Source organism: Enhydra lutris, unplaced genomic scaffold (assembly GCF_002288905.1).
Source record: "Enhydra lutris kenyoni isolate GAN:26980312 unplaced genomic scaffold, ASM228890v2 scaffoldscaffold4, whole genome shotgun sequence".
In the NCBI taxonomy this organism is placed as follows: Eukaryota; Metazoa; Chordata; class Mammalia; order Carnivora; family Mustelidae; genus Enhydra; species Enhydra lutris.
This window is the reverse complement of record NW_019154088.1, coordinates 4727068-4746731: the sequence shown is the minus strand read 5'-3', so window position 1 is coordinate 4746731 and position 19664 is coordinate 4727068. Positions and strand designations below refer to the sequence as shown.

General features: G+C 35.2%; 1 protein-coding gene across 2 annotated transcripts in view; it reads left to right on the top strand.

Moving 5' to 3' along the window:
- Positions 1-19664, top strand: part of LOC111162261 (diphthamine biosynthesis 6) — a 183452-nt gene that overhangs the window by 17642 nt on the left and 146146 nt on the right. The window contains exon 4 of one of the 2 annotated variants that reach the window (XM_022526557.1): positions 18619-18804. The exons of the other annotated variant lie outside the window; for it this stretch is intronic. Coding sequence (XP_022382265.1) covers positions 18619-18804 — 186 coding nt within the window. Of the gene's footprint in view, positions 1-18618; positions 18805-19664 lie in introns of those variants that run through there. 2 annotated transcript variants of the gene reach the window in all.

Below are 19664 nucleotides of genomic sequence, written 5' to 3'. Positions count from 1 at the left end.
GACTTTAAGCTAATGTTTCCTGCTTGTCTTAGCATATTTTCGCAAAAGAAAGCAAGATTTCTGTCCTTTCTACCAAGAGGCATTGCATTTTATTTTTCTCATTCTTCATAGAAGCTCAGCTTTTCAGAAGTTATATTATGAACTAATGTCATGAAAATTTGCTGGTGTCAAATAGCTACTTCCATGTTATACTTAAAATTTGATACTGATCAAAGCTTAATACCAATTAAGGATTTTAATTAAGAAAAATATATGAAGCACTTAAATTCTTTCAAAGTTTGCTTAATTAAAATTTATCTCATTTTGTATGTCAGAACATTTTCATTTTTATTTACCCTTTAAAAAAAACTGATAGAGAAAATTTTTGGAATAATGCCATAATTTACTGTTTAGTTATAGATAGTATAAGAAATAGATATTTTTCAAAGGAAATTACAGGGAGCTCCTTTCTTTCCTGTGGGAAGATACATATTAATAACAACTATTTTGCTTATCAAACAAGGGAGAAAGGCATAAAAAGTTCCACTTAAATGGTGTTCTCTATATAAATAAGATCTTGACACTGTTCACTTTAAGGTGTGAAATACTGAGGTACAAAGTCTACATTTTAAAATTTCTTTTTCAGGGTACAAAGATATTGGGTAATAAGTTTTTAGCATAAACCAGTATTACAAAATGGTGGGATTCACATGAGAAGTAATTGGATTGCTTAAAAATCACTGATAACTGATAACTTTGGAGAAGCTATGTGATAATAACAGCCTTCCAAGAAAGGGAAAGATAATAAATTATTAATCAATTTAATTAAAAATGGGCAGATTAGTAGTAATTAAGAAGAAATTTCCCTTTCGATCCATGCTGTCTTTGGAGAAATGGATGCTTTCCCATTATCTTTATAGTAACAGTCAGTTATGACATAAATTAATGCTAATGTTAAATCTTGACAACTGCTCTGGAAGTTCATACATGATAATTATAACTACAGTTGAAAGAGATGTTATCAAGTTGTCGGGGACTAAATAGTTCCTTCTTTTTCTGTATAGAAATACTAGTTTTACTATAGGATATTTTAAGGACATAAATATTGGAAATATATTGCTTTTATAGAAGATATTGTATAACCAGACTTTTACAGTTAAATCCATTTATGAAGCACTCCTATAAGGATTCAATAGAGGTCTTACATATTCTAATGAATAATTGAGTAATTATGGAAAAAAATGAATCTAGAAAAGCTATAATTCTTCAAGTTAGTGTTTACTCATTCTAAGAAAAAGATGGAATTGCATTTTTTAATCCTTTGAATATTAATGAGCATTGGAAGCATTTAGATTCATTTTCATTATAAACATTTATTTGTAACAGGTTGCAGTTTTGTGACTTTTGTATGTAAGTCAATCTTTTGTTCTTGTATCTCTTTTTTCCACAAAATACTAGAGCTAATTTTTGAGTAGGAGATATTTCTTTTTGCAAAGTATGTAATTGACTAATTGCTGAAAAAAAAGTCACAATGACTTGGAAGAATTTGGAGTTAAGTTTCCTAACTATTTTGTGGAAGTTTTAAAAACTACTAGAAATGTGGGGCGCCTGGGTGGCTCAGTGGGTTAAAGCCTCTGCCTTCGGCTCAGGTCATGATCCCAGGGTCCTGGGATCGAGCCCCGCGTCGGGCTCTCTGCTCAGCAGGGAGCCTGCTTCCCCTCCTCTCTCTCTGCCTGCCTCTCTGTCTACTTGTGAGCTCTCTCTCTGTCAAATAAATAAATAAAATCTTTAAAAAAAAATACTAGAAATGTAATAAGCCTTTGTATCTCATAGATGACCAGGTGATTATGACAAGTAGATACATATGTATATTTCAAGGTTACAAGATAACGTGGTTTTCATAAGCTAGACTTTTTTTCTTTAGAATTTATTTAATATTAAAATTTCTCCATGGTTTTCATCTGGATTAATTTGGCGTATAGATAACTTGGATTATTTCCTGGTAATTTTCAAATTCTTTGTGTTTTCTTTTTAAGTCATAGAAGAAATGTGATTGTTACTGAAAGATACATGTAAACACCATATCCCACTGGAGAATATATTTAAGGATTAACATATTCATTCTTTCTCCAGTGTTTTGGAGGCCCTTCTTACTGTTCCTGATATCTTCCTTTTTCTTGGTTATTCCCTCTCTTCAGTAGAGTCCATCTTTAAGAAACTTCATAGAGAAGGTACTTTGAAATCCTTACATTTTGATAGCGTTCCTTTTCTACCCTCACATTTGATGGATACATTGGTTAAACTTAAAATTTTAGATTGAAAAATAATTTTTCCTTAAACCACTGAAGATACTGCTTCATGGTCTGCTAGCATTTTGCTGATGAGAGATTTGTGGCTGATATGATTTTTGTTCTTTTTAGCTAAGTCTTTTTCCTCCCTGTTAACTTTTATGATTGTGCCTTTATGGTTGGTGTACAGAAATGTCACAACAATGCATTGGATATTGAACGTTGCTTCTCCAGGATCCCTTCTGAAGCTTCCTATTGAGTGGCAGCATGTCCCTGCCTTCTTCCCCATAGTGACCATTCAGAGTTGGTATTAATCCAGGGGAAAGCCAGTCACAATATGGCATTCTCCTGACTATAGTGATTGGATCAGTGATGGCTTTGTTAATTTATGTGTACCAAATAGAATGAGGCCTAGGTTGGTGAATGGTTGGCAGAAAATAAACACTTTCCCCAGTACAGAAGAATGTGTGGGTATAAGACCTTGAACGGCTATGGCTTTTTGTTTCTGGATGGATAAAAACATGATGTCAAATCTTACACAAAAAATAGCAGAGCCAATAGGATTGCAGTTTGAGGATGGCTCTGTGAAATCCTCTTCCTTTATTTGTTTGATAATTTGCCCTCCTGATTCTCCCTATTCTCTTTTTCTGGTATTCTCACTGATCAGATATTAGACATCCTAGATTGAATCTTCATGTCTCTTATCTTTTCTCACATTATTTCCTACACTTATGTTGTTTTGTTGTACATTATGTAAGATTGTTTTTAAAATTCCCTACTTTCTTAGCAGGCATATTTCATTTTTATAGCAGCTAGTTTCTCCTTCTGTAGATGTAATATCCTTATATCCCTCTTAAAATACAAATTAGTTTTAAACACTGTCTTTTGCTTCCTAAAATATTAATGTTTTCTTTAGGGTTTCTTTCTCTTATTTTTTCTCTTTCATGTCATAGTCTTTTCTCAATTGTTTTGGTTACTTATTCATATCTAGTATCTAAGAATAAGGCAAGAGCAAAGATGACTGAACATTTTTGATTTTAGAGTTTTTCAGCCCCACATCTCACACTTGTTATGTCTGGAGTTCAGGATAATGTAGCCTAGTTTGTTTTCTTCCTTAGCTTTCTTCTCTTCAATGCAAATAGTGGGTTACAGCTTCTTATGCTGATTTATCAGTCATTGTTTCTTCTTGATTGGCTGACTCAAGAAATTTATGGAAATCCTTTTGCCATCTATGTCTGCCCCTGCCTGCCCCACCTCTTTGTTTTCTAGAGGTTATACCTTTGTTTTCATTTTAATGAACTCTCTTCATCCAGAAATCTGTGTTAATTTCTTTCTAATGGAATGCATTTAATATTCTTCCCAAAGTTGAATATTCACTTTCAGTCTTCCTCTTCTAATCCTTGCTACTTTTTTCCTCTCATATTCTTTTTCTCATTAGGCATTTTATCTTGCTATGATCTTCAATTGCTTAATTGACACTTGCATTGTAATTTGAATACAAAAATAAATGAGTAGTTGTCTTTTTAAATTTTTTTATTTTTTTTTAAGATTTTATTTATTCATTTGAGACAGAGAGATATGGAGAGATAGAACATGCACAGGGGGAGGGGCAGAAGAAGAGAGAGTAGCAGACTCCCAGCTGAGCAGGGAGCTGGATACCCGGCTTGATCCCAGGACCTGGAGATCATGACCTGAGCCACAAGCAGATGCCCAACTGTCTGAGTCACTGAGGCACCCCTGTCTTTGTTTTTTTAAACAGAAAGTTTGCTGTTGATAGAAAGGTTTATAAATAACTGACTGATTTTTTAAAACTAGATTTTAACTTAATATTTTTGAAAACATCGGTTGCCATTTTACTCTTTGTATTGGATAGATTTATTTTGGTTACAGGAAGTAGAAAGTCATATTCAAGCAGTTTTAAAGAAAAAGAGAATTTTACTTATTTACTTTTTGAGTATTATTTGTTTTCTTCCATGTTAATTTTTAAAATTTTAATTCCAGTGTAGTTAACATACAGTGCTTTATTAGTTTCAGGTGTACAATATAGTGATACAGCAGTTCTATCATTACCCAGTGCTCTCATGATGAATATACTCTTAATCCCCTTCATCTATTTCACCCATCCCCCACAGTCACCTCCCCTGTGGTAACCTCAGGGGAATTTGCTCTCTATAGTTAAGAGTCTCCTTCTTGGTTTGTCTCTTTTGTGCTTTATTCATTTGTTTTGTTTCTTAAATTCCAGTTGTGAGTGAAATCATATGGTATTTGTCTTTCGCTAACTGATTTACTTCACTTAGCATTATATTCTCTAGATCCATCCATGTTATTGCAAATGGCAAGACTTTATTATTTTTTATGGCTGAATAATATTCCATGGAATATATATACCACCTTTTCTTTATCCATTCATGTATCAGTGGACACTTGAGCTGCTTCCATAATTTCACTATTGTTAATAATGCTGCAGTAAACGTAGGGGTGCATATATCTTTTCAAATTAGTGTTTTTATATTCTTTGGGTAAATATCCAGTAGTGAAATTATTGGATCATATGGTAGTTCTATTTATAACTTTTTGAGGAACCTCCATACTGTTTTCCACTGGTGGCTGCACCAGTTTGCATTCCCACTAACAGTGCACAGGTGTTCCTTTAAGAAAAGGAGAAATTTATTGACAATAACCTAAAGATAAATTTGACTTCAGGAAAGCTAGATACAGAAGACAGAGAAGATAATCACTTTTTTCCCCATTTCCATTTCTTTCCTTTATTTTCTGTTGATTCCATTCTGATTAGACCCTTATAGTTTTAAGATGGCTCCCGGTTACATTCTTCCTGGTTCAAATCTAGTCGGAAAAGCTCCAGTCTTTTAAAATAACTCAAAGGAAGATCCAGTTACATTTCACTGTCACTCAGTGGCCTGACTTATATCATCCATTAGCTAGTTATTAATGGGAGAAGATGACTTCATTTGACTGGCTTGGCTTAGGTCATGTGCCATTCCTGGAGCAAGAGATGGGAGTCATGATTACTGGAACCACATTTTACTATGGTTCTATGGGAAGGACAGAACCTGTTGGGGGAAAGTGGTTCCCCAAATACAAAGCAGGCTGTTGCTGGTAGAAGTGCAAACTGTGTCAGAGAGGTAAAAAGCAGCAGGTTTCCTGAAAAATAAATAGGTTTCAGCTGCTTACAAACTTGGGCACCATCCTAAATAGTTCTTCTTTTATTGTCTCCCTCCCTCCTATCCTCCATCTCTTCTTGCCCTCCTTCTCTCTTAACCTCTTTCAAAAATAGTTTATCATTGGAATTACAACAGTGAGCTTATACTCTGGAACTTGTATTCGGTTGCTCATGATTTCTCCACCTTAATATTCTATAGGCATGATAAACTCAACAAGTTCAAAATATGGTCATTCTCATTCTTCATGAACTTGCTCCACTTCCTATATTTCCCTCTTAGTTAAAATCATCCTCATTTACCCTATCACCTGAGTCTAAACTAGAGTCTCACTACTAGATTTCTACTTTCTCTCAGTTCCCATGCCAACCACCACTATTACATCCCTAGTACTTGTTGATATTACTCTGTGGCTTCTGATATCCGACCCTTTGGTCTCATTCTTCTCACAAGTGAGAAGATTTGTCAACTTGCCTTCGATATTGCCTTGTGTACCATTCAGCCTTTCTACTATATTGTCATCAGCTGTTCTGCACAAATACTTAAATAACCCATTATTAAGACAAACTACAAACGCATTAGCCTGACATAAAAGACTCTAAGAAGAGACCCTTGCATCTCTACCTGTCTGATCCTGTCATTCCCACACAAATTTCTGGGTTCAAGTTAAGAACTGATGATGTTTCTAGGAGATTGCTTTTCATGTCTGAATCTTGCCTATGCTTTTCCACACTCTTATCTCTGTTCTGAAGAACCTCTCTCACCTCATACCCTTCTGTGAAATTGGCTCTAATTTATCTATTTCCTGTCTTTTACTTGTCCGCTTTCCATACGTATACTCTTTCTCAGGACATTGGTAGGATTGCTTATTTTTGTTTTTACACTTGGAAGCTTACATGGAATAGGCATCATAATGAAACTTTGCAAAATAAGATATCCTATCAGATTTGGCAGTGTAACCACTAAGTGTACCAAGAATAATTTCCAGCTGCAGAATATTTTATAAAAATGCCAAGCAGACACTTTTTCAAATTGTTTTTGGTATCCGCATGTTAGAAAACATGCTTATTATGGTGGAAAATTGCTCTGTGGATTTCTTTCCACTTTGGATCTTGGTGAAAAAAGCCTTAGATGGTTGGGTGGCTTAAAGCAAATCCAAAGGGTTTAGGGTGTGAGAAACTTATAAGAAGGCCTTAAGATTTTCAGGGAGGACCCAGACATACTGCTAATTAAACAGGCACATAGCCCTATACAGATTGCTCCTGGCTCTTCAGCATTGCACAGCTTGCCTCAAGCCCTGTCAGTTCCCAAGATTTTGGACATTAAACCTGGTCCCTTGGCACAAGAAATGTTTTGTTAGTATCAATTCTGGACCCCAAACAGAAGAGTTGCAATTAGCACAGACAAGTGTCATTTTGACTCCCAGGTGTGATTTTATTGAGGCTGTGTTTTGCCGGCCCTTCAGACAATAAAGTCAAGCATACATAGAAAGCTCATGATGGATGATCTGTCTGGAAATAAAATATTGGCTTATACTTGTCAGTTATTATAGTTTGTAAACTTTTCACAGATCTAGAGTCTTCATCTGTAGACTCCCCCTAAAGTCTAGAAAATGTGACTCCCTTGTTGTAGCAAAATGATTATTCTGTCTCCTCAACCTTGAACTTTCTCTACTTAGTATCACTGATAGTGTGTGTGTATTAAACATGCACACGTATACTCTATTTTTTGGCCTGATTCAGTGCCTCTCTATAAATTCAGTAGTTGACTTTTATGTCCCTGTATTCTTCTCTTCTATGAACTATAATTTCTATCTTAACATATACTCTATATATTTTAAAGTATGTTGGGTATATTTGACTTATCTTTTAAGACTCTGTTGTTTGTATCCTATTGACTTTTTGTCTTTTTTGCTGACTATTTTACTTTATTTGGTTAGAAACTTTCTGTAGTTGTCTAGTTTGGAGTTGTGTTGTCTAAGACACCAGATGCATGTTTCTGTCTTATAGTCTTTTACTTCATCTCTAGATCTGTAGTTTACCTTGTCTTTGTCATATTCTCTATTAAAATACTGAGAATATATTATCAAAACTTACAAATACAAGGGCGCCTGGGGGGCTCAGTGGGTTAAGCCTCTGCCTTCCGCTTAGGTCATGATCCCAGGGTCCTGGGATCAAGCCCCACATCAGGCACTCTGCTCGGCGGGGAGCCTGCTTCCTCCTCTCTCTCTGCCTGCTTGTCTGCCTAATTGTGATCTCTCTCTCTGTCAAATAAATAAATAAAATCTTAAAAAAAAATTCACAAATATAAATTACTTTATTCATGGGGTGCCTGGGTGGCTCAGCCAGTTAAGTGGCTGCCTTCGGCTCAGGTCATGATCCCAGGATCCTGGGATCGAGCCCCACATCCAGCTCCCTGCTCAGTGGGAAGCCTGCTTCTCCCTCTCCCTCTGCCACCTCTGCTTATCTGCTTTCTCTCTCTCTCTCTTTCTCTATCTGACAAATAAAATAGTTTTTAAAAATAATAAATAAATTACTTTACTCATTTATTGTTATCCTTAATATTTTTTTGTGGCACAGGACTTTATTGGTAGTCACACAACAGTATGTTAGATCTTAAACTGATATTTTTACATCTACTTTCCTTTTTTTTTTTTTTTTTTTTTTTAAGACAGCGCATACACACACACAACCAGGGGTAGAGAACACAGAGGGAAAGAGAGAATCCCATGTGGGGCTCAATCTCATGACCCTGAGATCATGACCTGAACTGAAATCAAGAGTCAGATGCTTGCCCAACTGAGCCACCCAGGAGCCCCATGACTTTCCCTTTTAAATTGGGAACATCTTCATTCAGCAGATTTATAGTTCTTAAATCATACAGTAACCATAAAAAGCAAAGATAAAATCAATAAATATTTAGAGTTTTTAAAATGATTATTATTGGTAAGAGTTGATTCAATAGTGGCCTTTTCTGTGACATGCTGATGTGAGAAAAAATTGAGTGAATTAAAAAGGTGTATTAATTGACCTTGACTTTTCCTTTTTTTTTTTTTTTTAAGATTTTATTTATTTATTTGACAGACAGAGATCACAAGTAGGCAGAGAGGCAGGCAGAGAGAGAGGAAGGGAAGCAGGCTCCCTGATGAGCAGAGAGCCCAATGTGGGGCTCAATCCCAGGACCCTGGGATCATGACCTGAGCTGAAGGCAAAGGCTTTAACCCACTGAGCCACCCAGGTGCCCCTTGACTTTTCCTTTTAACTTTAACTTGATACTACTACAGTTTATAGACTCTTTTTTATGTCTTTTATTCTGCAAACATTAATTGGATGCTTATAATGTACCGGAAATGTAGAGAGATGTATGAGACAGTCTCAGCCTTCACAGAGCTTGAGGAGATAAGACCTGTACACAAAGAAACTACTACAAGGTAGAGTTGCCATTGGAGAATGCAATTTAAAAGGCTGTGAGGATTCTTTTTTTTTTTTTTAAAGATTTTACCCATTTATTTGACAGACAGAGATCGCAAGTAGGCAGAGGCAGACAGAGAGAGAGAGACAGGAGGAAGCAGGCTCCCTGCTGAGCAGAGAGCCCGATGTGGAGCTCGATCCCAGGACCCTGGGATCATGACCTGAGCCGAAGGCAGAGGCTTTAACCCACTGAGCCACCCAGGTGCCCCGGCTGTGAGGATTCTGAGGAGAAAAAAATCTTGTGTTGGGGCATTCAGAGAGCCTTATGGGGGAAAGTACATTTGATATCCTTGAAAGTTGTTTGGATTTTGACAAAGGCAGCATGGGTGAATGCCTAAAAGAATGTTGCAAATTAGGGGCAGAGCTTAGCCAAAGTCATGGAAGCAGAAAATCATGAGATATATTAGGGAAATAGCAGGAAGTTCAGTGTGGCTAGAGATCAGAGTTTAAGGGGTAGTGAAAAATCAGTCTGCAAAGGTTGATTGAAGCAAAAAAATAGTGTCTTAAATTTTAGGCCAAGGATTATTTAGGCAGTAGAAAGCCCCTAAGGTGGTATTTTCCAAACTCAGTTTAATGTGTCACACCATTTCTTCCCTTTAAATGAAAGAGACCAGAATAAAATAGAAAGTATCAAAGTGCATTGTACATAGTAAGGTTAATTATATTTTGTGAAATGTGCATTCATGTGTGTGTATGCATGTACATTAGGTATATTCTAGGCTGTTAAACAAATTGTTAAGGTTAAACAAATTTGAAAGCCACTATCCTGAAGGACTTTACAAAAGGAATGACAGAATTGTACAGTTGAAGGGAACTTGTCATTAAGTTGAACCACTATAATGATGCAAGAAATGGATTGATGAAGTGGAATTCTGGAGATGAGGGGTTCAGATTGAAAACTGAGATATGAGGCTAGCTGACAGGTTCTGAGGACTTGAACTAGAGGAGTAGCAGTGGGAAAGGTGAAGAGAGGACATTGCAGAGGTGAATTGATAGGGCTTGATGGTGGCTTAAATAAAAAGATGGTATTTATATAAAAAGTGACAGGGAGTCTATATAAAGTACTTAGTAAACTAACAGTTCCATGGCTAATTCATTCAGATTTCAACACTGGGCAGTGTTGATAATCAGAGTGAATTACAATAGCTATATATTACAAATATTGTGTTACTAAATTTTATAGCACCCTATCTTTGTCATCTCTTTAAGCAGGAATAGGATGATATAGAAGATGCTTCATATCAATCTGGGTTCATTTAATCAAGATTAATTCTTAATAAATGTTAGTCGTACAACAGGTGTTGGCAAGGAGGTGGAGAAAAAAAGAACCCTCTGCCGTGTTGGTGGGAATGCAAGCTGGTACAGCCACTCTGAAAAACAATGTAGAGGTTCCTCAAAAAGTTAAAAATAGAACTACCATATAATCCAGCAATTGCACTACTGGATATTTACCCAAAGAATACAAAAACATGAACTCAAAAAATACATGCACCACTACATTTATAGCAGCATTATTTACAATAGCTAAGTTATAGAAGCAACCCAAGTCTCCATTGATTGATGAATGGATAAAGAAGAGGTGATGTAGCCATACATCACACAAACACATACAAATATTACTCAGCCATAAAAAAGAATGACATCTTGCCATTTGTGAAAATACGGATAGAGCTAGAGAGTGTAATGCTAGGCAAAATCGGAGAAAGACAAACACCATATGATTTCACTCATAGGTAGAATTTAAGAAACAAAACAAAGGAACAAAGGGAAATAGAGAGAGAGCAAAACCAAGAAGGAGACTCTTAACTATAGAGAACAAATTGATGGTTACCAGAGGGGAGGGGATAAGGGGTAGGGAGATGGATGAAATAGTTGATGGAGATTGAGGAATGTACTTGTTGTGATGAGCACCCAGTGATTAAAATAAAAAAACTAAAATAAATAAGTAAATGTTGGTCTGATGGTCCTTTTAATTGAACATTTAATTTTTTTCATATTGTTATATGTAGTACTTATCAACTAAAATATTTTATCCTTATTTCTCAACTCGAAATAAAATCACCTAGTGTGAATTCACAGAAGGAAGCAAAATGTATGGTATTAATGAGTTTAACATAACAATGCATTTAGGTGAGATTTAAGTTATCATAGTAATTGCATTGAAAAGTTATTTACTTGTTTTTACCAGTAAATTACTGGTAATTACTGGTAAGCCAGTAAATTACTGGTATTTACAAGCAAAATATAGTCTTTTTAGTTTTATGATATAATTGACATATAATATTGTGTAAATTTAAGGTGTACAGTGCTTTGACTTGATATATTTATAAATTGCAAAATGATTATCACCCTAGCATTAGATAACACCCCCATTCCATCACTTAATTACCATTTCTTTTTTGTAGTGAGAACATTGAAGATCTATGTTTTTAGCAACTTTCAAGTATATAATAGAGTATTATTAATTATAACCACTATGCTGTACATTAGATCCCTAGAACTTGTTAATCTTATAACTGGATATTTGCACCCTTTGATATACATCTTCCCATTGACCCCACTCCCCAGCCCTTGGTGACTACCACTCTACTCTGTTTCTCTGGGTTTGGAATTTTTTTGTTTCCACATGTGTCTTTCTCTGACTTATTTCACTTAGTATATATATAATGAGGTATATGCATACCACACGTTCTTTATCCATTTGTCTGTTGATTAAGGTTAGGTTGTTTCCATATCTTGGCTGCTGGGAATAGTGAAGCAATGAACAATGGGGGTACAGATTATTTCTTTGAGATCCTGTTTTCATTTCCTTTGAATATATACCCGGAGGTGGGCTTGCTGGGTCATATGGTTTTAGTTTTTTTCAAAAACCTCCATACTGTTTTTCCATAGCAACTGTACCAATTTACATTCCTACCAGCAGTGCCCAAGTATTCCCTTCTCTCCATACCCTCACCAGCACTTGCTATCTGTTGCCTTTTTGATGATAGTCATTTTAACAGATGTGAAGTGATATCTCATTGTGGTTTTGATTTGCATATCTCTGATGATTAATGATGTTGAGCACCTTTTTGTGTACCTGCTGGCCATTTGGATGCCTTATTTGAAAAGATACCTATTCCATTCCACTGCCCATTTATTTGTGGGGGTTTTTGTAGTTTTTTTGCTGTTTTGTTTTGTTTGCTAGTGAATTGTATGCATTTTTTATGTATTTTAAGTATTAACCTTTTATTAGATATATGATTTGCAAGTGTCTTATTCTATAGGTTGTCTTTTCATTTTGTTGATTGCTTCTCTAGCTCTGCAGAAGTTTTTTTTTTTAGTTTGATTTAGTTGCACTTATTTACAAAATATAAAGTCTTAATCGGTTCTATAGGCTTTTGGGCATCATGTCAGATTGAACCTGGCTTCAGGCCTGTAAATTAATTGACCCCTTATATTCCATTTATGGTTTTCCTCTCACTCTATAATTTATCCTTCAAACTCCTGCCAGATTCGTCTTACTAAAAAGCATAGATGCAGTCACATTCCTCTCTTCATCAAAAATCTTCATTGCTTACCATTGATCTGTGAAGTGCTCTATAATACGGCTTCCACTTGTGTTTCATCTTTTCCCAGTATTCCTCTACACAGTACCTACTTCCCATCTATACTAGACTATGTCAGAATTCATCCCGCCTTCTCCCCCACCGCCACAGTCCATGTCTTTCTTGCATAGTGCTGTGTTATAGTCAGAAATAACATTTCCTCTCCAGTTGCTTCTTTCACATGGCATCTCCTTTTGATATTTTCCTTCAAGTGCCTCTACTGAATGTAATAACTTCCTCTCTGGAACCTTCATATAACATTGTATTTCTCTTATAGTACTTAATCTGTCTTGATATACAGAGCTACTAGGTTTTGTTTTGTTTTGTTTTTTATCTTGTGGGTTTTGTTTAAAGATTTTAAGTACCTTGAGGAGCAGGGATTATATTTCACTTTTTATTTTTTATGGTACTTTATACAACTGTTGAACTATACAGGCGTTGTGTTTAACTGTACTCCTCTGGAATTCATTTATTGCATCTGTAAACTATGGATATATCTTTTTTTTTTTTTTAATTTATCTGTTTTGAGAATAAGGTGAAAATATACGAGAGTCTCTTTAGGTTTCTAGGAAGAAAGATGCTGTATAAATTAATTTTGTTTTATTTTTTGTTGTTATTTCTGTACCCTGTCAACTTCATGTTAGTGCCAGGTATTCTTTCTTCTTTATTCCTTTGCTTCCAAAATAATCCAGTGAAGCTAAATAAAGTCAGGTTTGCTTGTTTTTGTTTTTGTTTTTTTTCCATTACATACAAAGTTCTATTAGTGCATTAATACTTAATTAATATTAAGTAGTAGCTGCAAGTTGGCATTGAGATGAGTGTAATTCCTCTCGACTTTATTAGTAAGTTAATACAGAGAAGAAAAAGAATGGTAATCGTTCAAGTTGTGAAAGAGGTTTTAACGTGGGCAAATTTTTATTTAATATTAGATTGATTTTATCTTTCTACATTTGTTGCCTTTAATTTTTGGCCCCCTTGAGTCTTTTTCAGACTCTTACATTCAGATAATTGAACCTTCTGAAGACATATAGAATTGATGTTTTTTATCTAGTTACCAACGTGAATAAACTGATGTATGGGTTGTTTCAAAAGAAGATAAGGAATTAAACCAGAAGATGACAAAGGTTTTTATTTATAGATGCTTTCTTTCCATCAAAACTTATTTTGGCATGTTCTTTTAAAGTTCTGTGCTTATCTTTAAAATCTAAGCAGTGTATTTTCTATTAACTCATTTATAAAAAGCCTCAAGCAGGAACTTCCATTTGAAAGTTACATGAACTGACTTTAGAGAAATTAAACTTCTGAAAGAGAATATGAGAAATTAAGAGATGTCCAGTGGCAATAGAAAAGGGCCATTGTGTGCAATCCTGTATGTGAAAGCTCTTACCTCTCAATGCCAGGGGAATTATATCACAGTTATTCCTAACATCTACAGTGCTGGGTCATATGGTTGTTTTGTATACTTACACACATTGGGTGTTCAACGAGCAGTTGTTAAATTAAACTTGGTGAACAAAGTTAAGCCCATCTAACCCTGACAAAATCCAGCTAATATTTTTCCTTATAGATTTCTGTAAAAATACGTTGAGAATTTTTCCTTACAGATTTCTGTAAAAATACATTGAGAATCAGAAAGACAGAAATTATTTATCAGACATTTGTTAACCTTTCTCATACAGGAATCTTTGCTCTCTACTATAGGATTGGTTCCAGAGCCATTGAAATGATCCAAGGTCTATTTTAAGACTAGTTCCCTTATGGATTCTTTCCTACATAGTAATTTCACTGGGAAGTGAGAAAGGTAGGGAGAATCATTGTCACTTGATAAATAATTCACAGTCTCCCTTTTGAGTTTTTCACAAATCAGATTTTTTAGTAATTTTTACTGATCTCATAGTCATTTGGTGACTTTTTTAACCCTCACCAAAGTTCTACTGATTTTGAGTGTTCATATAACCTGGTCTTGGTCATAGAAAACTAATAAAAAGCAGTCTAGTGGAATTCAGTGCAAGATAATGTAATATTATAAGACAAGGAGAGAGGTGTTTTTGAACTCTGAAATTTTGTGTAAATTTTTTGAATATGTAAATTTTTCTGGGGAGAGGTCCAGATTTTTATTACAGTCTCAGATTGGTCTCTTCTCGTCAGAAGTCTGATAACTACTGTTTTAACCATAAATTTCAGAAAGCCTTGTAGCCCGGGGGTATTTATGACTTCTCAACTCAGGAATCGGTTATCCTTTGAGCCTGTAGCACATACTGTTGGTAGGTGCTGTGAGATCAGAAGGGCTATCTAGATCTTACAAGGAGTGAGGAAGACAGTAGAATGGAGGTAGCACCACAGAGTAGATGAGGATGACATACATCTCTTAAGAAGGATACTAAGATTTCAAAGAGAATAGAGTGCAAAGTGGTATGTTAAAATTTCAGGTAGGAAGTGATGGGGACCAGAGAAGGAACACTAGACTTGGGAACCTGTACATGGTCTGGCTGGCTCATAATAGACCCTTGGGTTTTGTGTTGAAGGAGAATAGAGATGCAAAAGGCGATTTCCTGAAGTATAGCTTTCATTTTTTGAATTTCTGTTGTGTTTAATGACTTTTGAGGGAAGTTATTACATTATGCCTTCTTTTATAGAATTATTTGCATATATAATATATCTTCATTGTTAGCTTAAACCTCTTAAAGGCAAGAACTTTGTGTTTTTCAGTTTTGGATACTCTGCAGTGCTCACCATGAGGCCTTCTCCATATGAGATGCTCAAAATTTTTGTGGTATATTTGCACTAAGGATGCTATTGAGGATTTTTATCATATCTTTTTCTTTTTTTTAAAGATTATTTATTTGAGAGAGAGAGTGTGTGCACACGTGCGCATAGGGGCAAGGGACTGAAAGAAAGAATCTCAAGCAGATTCCCCACTGAGCATGGAGCACAACACAGGGTTCGATCTCAGGACCCTGAGATCAGGACCTGAGCAGAAATCAAGAGTTGGACACTAACAGACAAAACTACTCAGGTATATTGACCCGGATTTTTATCATATCACACATTAAAATTCATGACACTTCAGGGGTGGAGTTTCTTGTGTGACTTGGTCTTAAATATTTTGTCTTACTATAACTGTTGGACAGTTTTAATGTGTGAAAACTGTAAATCATGCAACTCATTCCAGTTTTCTTTTTATATTGATTGTTAGAAGCCCAGAGACATGTTATTTTTTTTCAATTATTTCTGCATTATAACTTAATTGATGTTGTTTGTGCAGCACTATCTGCTAGATACTGTTATACATTTTATACATTATATTCTAATTTATCTTTATCAACTCTGGTTTATTTTCTCTATTTTACGACCAGTAAACTAAAATACAGAGTGGTTAAGTAAATTGTCCAAGATTACACAGCTAGAAAGTAGTGGAATATGTATTTTTAATCACTGTATTCTTCTGCCTCCTAGCACTATGATATGTTATCCTGCAGATATTATCATAAACTAGTGCGTATATAGCGCATATTTATAAACCAATCAGGCATGTGTGAATTAACAGTGAGACAGAGGAGTGGACATGTGGTTAGATAAGGGGGAGTGATGTTACTGAGTCAAGGATCAAAGTAATTTCTCTGTGCTTGATCTCATCTCATTTCAGAACTCTCAGAATTCTTTTAAATTGTTGCTACTCAAAGTGTGGTCTAGGGGCTGGTACTAATCCATGAAATAATTGTTATTGGTACAAGGTCAGCTATTTATAGAAATGGAAAATAAGCATTTGGAAACTTTTGTAGTTATTTGAGAGTAATTTTATATCTATTGAGTCTAATAACAAAAAATGGCTTTGTATTTTATATCTTTTTAAAATTTCTTTTTTTTTGTAATTCATTTCAATTGTATTTTATAGACATTTTTGTCTTCAAAGTTTTGGAAATTAAAAGAAAAAACCTTGTCTTTAACACAGCTTGAGAAGCACTGTTCTAGGTTACAGCTATTTTAATCTATGGTTTGTTTGAAAAAGAAAAGACATGATCTATAGCTTGAAATTACATTCTAATCTAAACCTGTTTCTGAAGATGAAGTAGGAATTAGTATATTTGGCTACTTTGTCAGTTCCTTTGTTCTGTGAGAAAAGGCCCTAATTGAGCTCACCTGGGGGAGAGGGCATTTTTCATTTTTTTCTTATGCTTAGTACTTTTTTCAAGAACGACACTTTTTTTAAAAAAGATTTTATTTATTTATTTGACAGGCAGAGATCACAAGTAGGCAGAGGGGAGGGGGATGCAGGCTCCCTGCTGAGCAGAGAACCCCATGCAAGGCTCGATCCCAGGACCCTGAGATCATGACCTGAGCCGAAGGCAGAGGCTTAAGCCACTGAGCCACCCAGGCGCCCCAAGAATGACATATTTTAATTAAATCCTTGATCCAGGGTAATAGCTTGAGGAACCTGTCCATCATCTATAGTTACAGTCTGTTTCCATGACTTACCAAAATGGCTAATAAGAGGGGCACCTAGTTAGCTCATTGGGTTAAGGCCTCTGCCTTCAGCTAAGGTCGCGATCCCAGGGTCCTGGGATTGAGGCCCAAATGGGGCTCTCTGCTCAGCAGGGAGCCTGCTTCCCCTGCTTCTCTCTCTGCCTGCCTCTCTGCCTACTTGTGATCTCTGTCTGTCAAATGAATAAATAAAAATCTTTTAAAAAAATAGCTAATAAGATAATTTGCATTTTTGTATGTGCAAACTGTTCCCTGGAATAACAGAAAATTTATGAAAAAGAGATAACAACAAAACAGTACTATTAGTTCCAGATTAATAGACTAATATAATAGATTTTCCACTTATAGAAAATAAAGGGAGCTTCAATGAGATAATATTTACACCAGGTCAGTTTTTAATTTTTCTTTTTTGGTGGGGGGTAGGCTGGGATGTCTCCTTCTATAATATGATATGTGGTAAAGGAGTCTCATCTGAAGTTACCCACCTTAAAAGGGTCTTTGAATGTCTATATAATTACCATCTACCTCTTTAACTAATCTCTTTTTGGGGATCCTCTAACGTAGCATTTGAAAAGAATTTCTCACTATTTTTTTTTTTTTTTTAATTTTTAAAAGCTGGCCTCCAAATAGAGAAATGGGCCAAGGATATGAACAGGCAGTTCATAGAGAAAGAAATCCAAATAGCCAAAAAATGTGCAACCTCACTAACTAAAAAATATGTGGCTATCACTTTGGCAGGATTAAGAAGTAATATTGGTTTTGAAGCAATGGGTATCCTATGTGCTGCCAGCAGCCCTATAAATTGGTTCAGCCTTTCTGATGTAATTTGGCAGATCTCATCAGATACAAAAAATAGACTCTCTTTACCAAGTATTTCCACTTTGGAAAATTTATTCTAAGGATATAAAGATGTATTCAAAGATTTAGAAGTGGCTGGCAAACTGAATCATGGTGTAGAATATATAGCATCAAAAATGAAGTTGCAGAAGTACATCTGTGTATGTTATTAAGAGAAGCGAATAGATTAGCAAATACCCTGAATGGTTATGATTATATTTTCATAAAACTTATTTGTAGAATATATACATAGAAAAATAATTGAAGGACATATTTTAGGTCCGCATATACATGAAGTAATAAGAATGTTTGTATAATTTTTACACATTTGAATTTTTAAATGTTTTCCCTCTAATGATCATACATTGTATTTGAAGCTTCCTTGTCCAAAATTTGGCCTCCATTTTAAAATGCACAGAATGGTATAGAAGGAGAGGAAACCTGGGAATCAACAGGATGTCGCCATTCTCTAGGTTCTTTGCTGAAGATTCATGAGGAGCCTGTTTTTCTTTCAGAGGTTATTCTTGAAAGCTGTGTTTGAGTTTTTTAGTTGTTGTCTTTTGTTTTGTTTTGTTTTGTTTTTCCCATGACAAATGCCTATCATTTTCTAAACGAGAAAGGCAATGTCCCAGTTAGGTGTATGGAGTTCTTTTCATTCACTCTTAGCCCTGTCATGTTAATACTGAATAAAGCAGAAACCCTGACTGGTGGTGAAAGATGGTAAACCAGCCTGAGGGCTTTTTCTGGTCAGCCCTAAACCTCTGATTGCCACGTTTTCCTAATTTCCCATTTCCAGGGCATCACTAGAGTGACCTCGCCTGCTGAATATGATGCTCCGAATCTTCAAGATTTTCACATGCATTTGGAAGTGGGCAGTCAGGCAATTGTTTACAGGACTCCACATGAACTGTGCACTCACAGCAAGTTTGATAAACACACATTTCCTCCTTTTATCAGTGAGATTGCAGAATGTGAAGTATGAGTTTCCAGTTTTACTCATTCCCCTCAACCCTTTTCCTGTTTAAAAACTTAGACATACTAATTGGATGCTGATCTGTCCCTGTTTTTTAGACCGTTTACTGATAGTTGACCGTTTATTTTAATACTTACCTAGGCAAGGTTTGGCAGTTCTTTAAAAAAATAAACTTCCCATGTATTCAACTTCAAGAAGATTCATCCCAAGGAATGTAATGTGAGCACTAATTAACAGTAATGACTGCTAATCACTTTGCTTTTTATACTCCTTTAGGAGCACTGCTATTATCCAATGTAGTTAAGTAAAATGCTTGTATATGAATCAACAATGCTGCATACTTTTAGCAGCTATTGCTCACAATCAAGCTTTGCATAAATTAGAGCTAACTAAAATTGATTTTAATATGCTGCATTTCTTTCTACAATAGTAAACTAAAACAGCTAGTTAAATACAGTGAATATTAAAGACATTACCTGATTTTCTTTTTTGCAGTCACCCTTAAGGTAGATGAAAAGCAATATTGCAAATAAATTTTCTAACAGTTTATGACATTTTCTCTTATATTTCTCCAGAACTGCATGTGACATACTCTTCATAGGCATAGTGATATTTTGATTTTGTTGAAAGCTTTTATCATATCAGTGAAAATCAATAGGCTTATGTTTAATTTTTCTGAATTTGTGCATTTACTTCCTAGAGAATCTTATAGTTTCTTTAAATTATCTATATAGCCCATTTATATAAACTTGGTTTATAGGATTGTGCATTCAGTGTTCATTAAAAAGGGTTGTTTTATTATGTTTGGTGTGTTATTAGACTATTATAAAAGCTTTCTGTTTATTTACATGCATTCAATATACCTACGA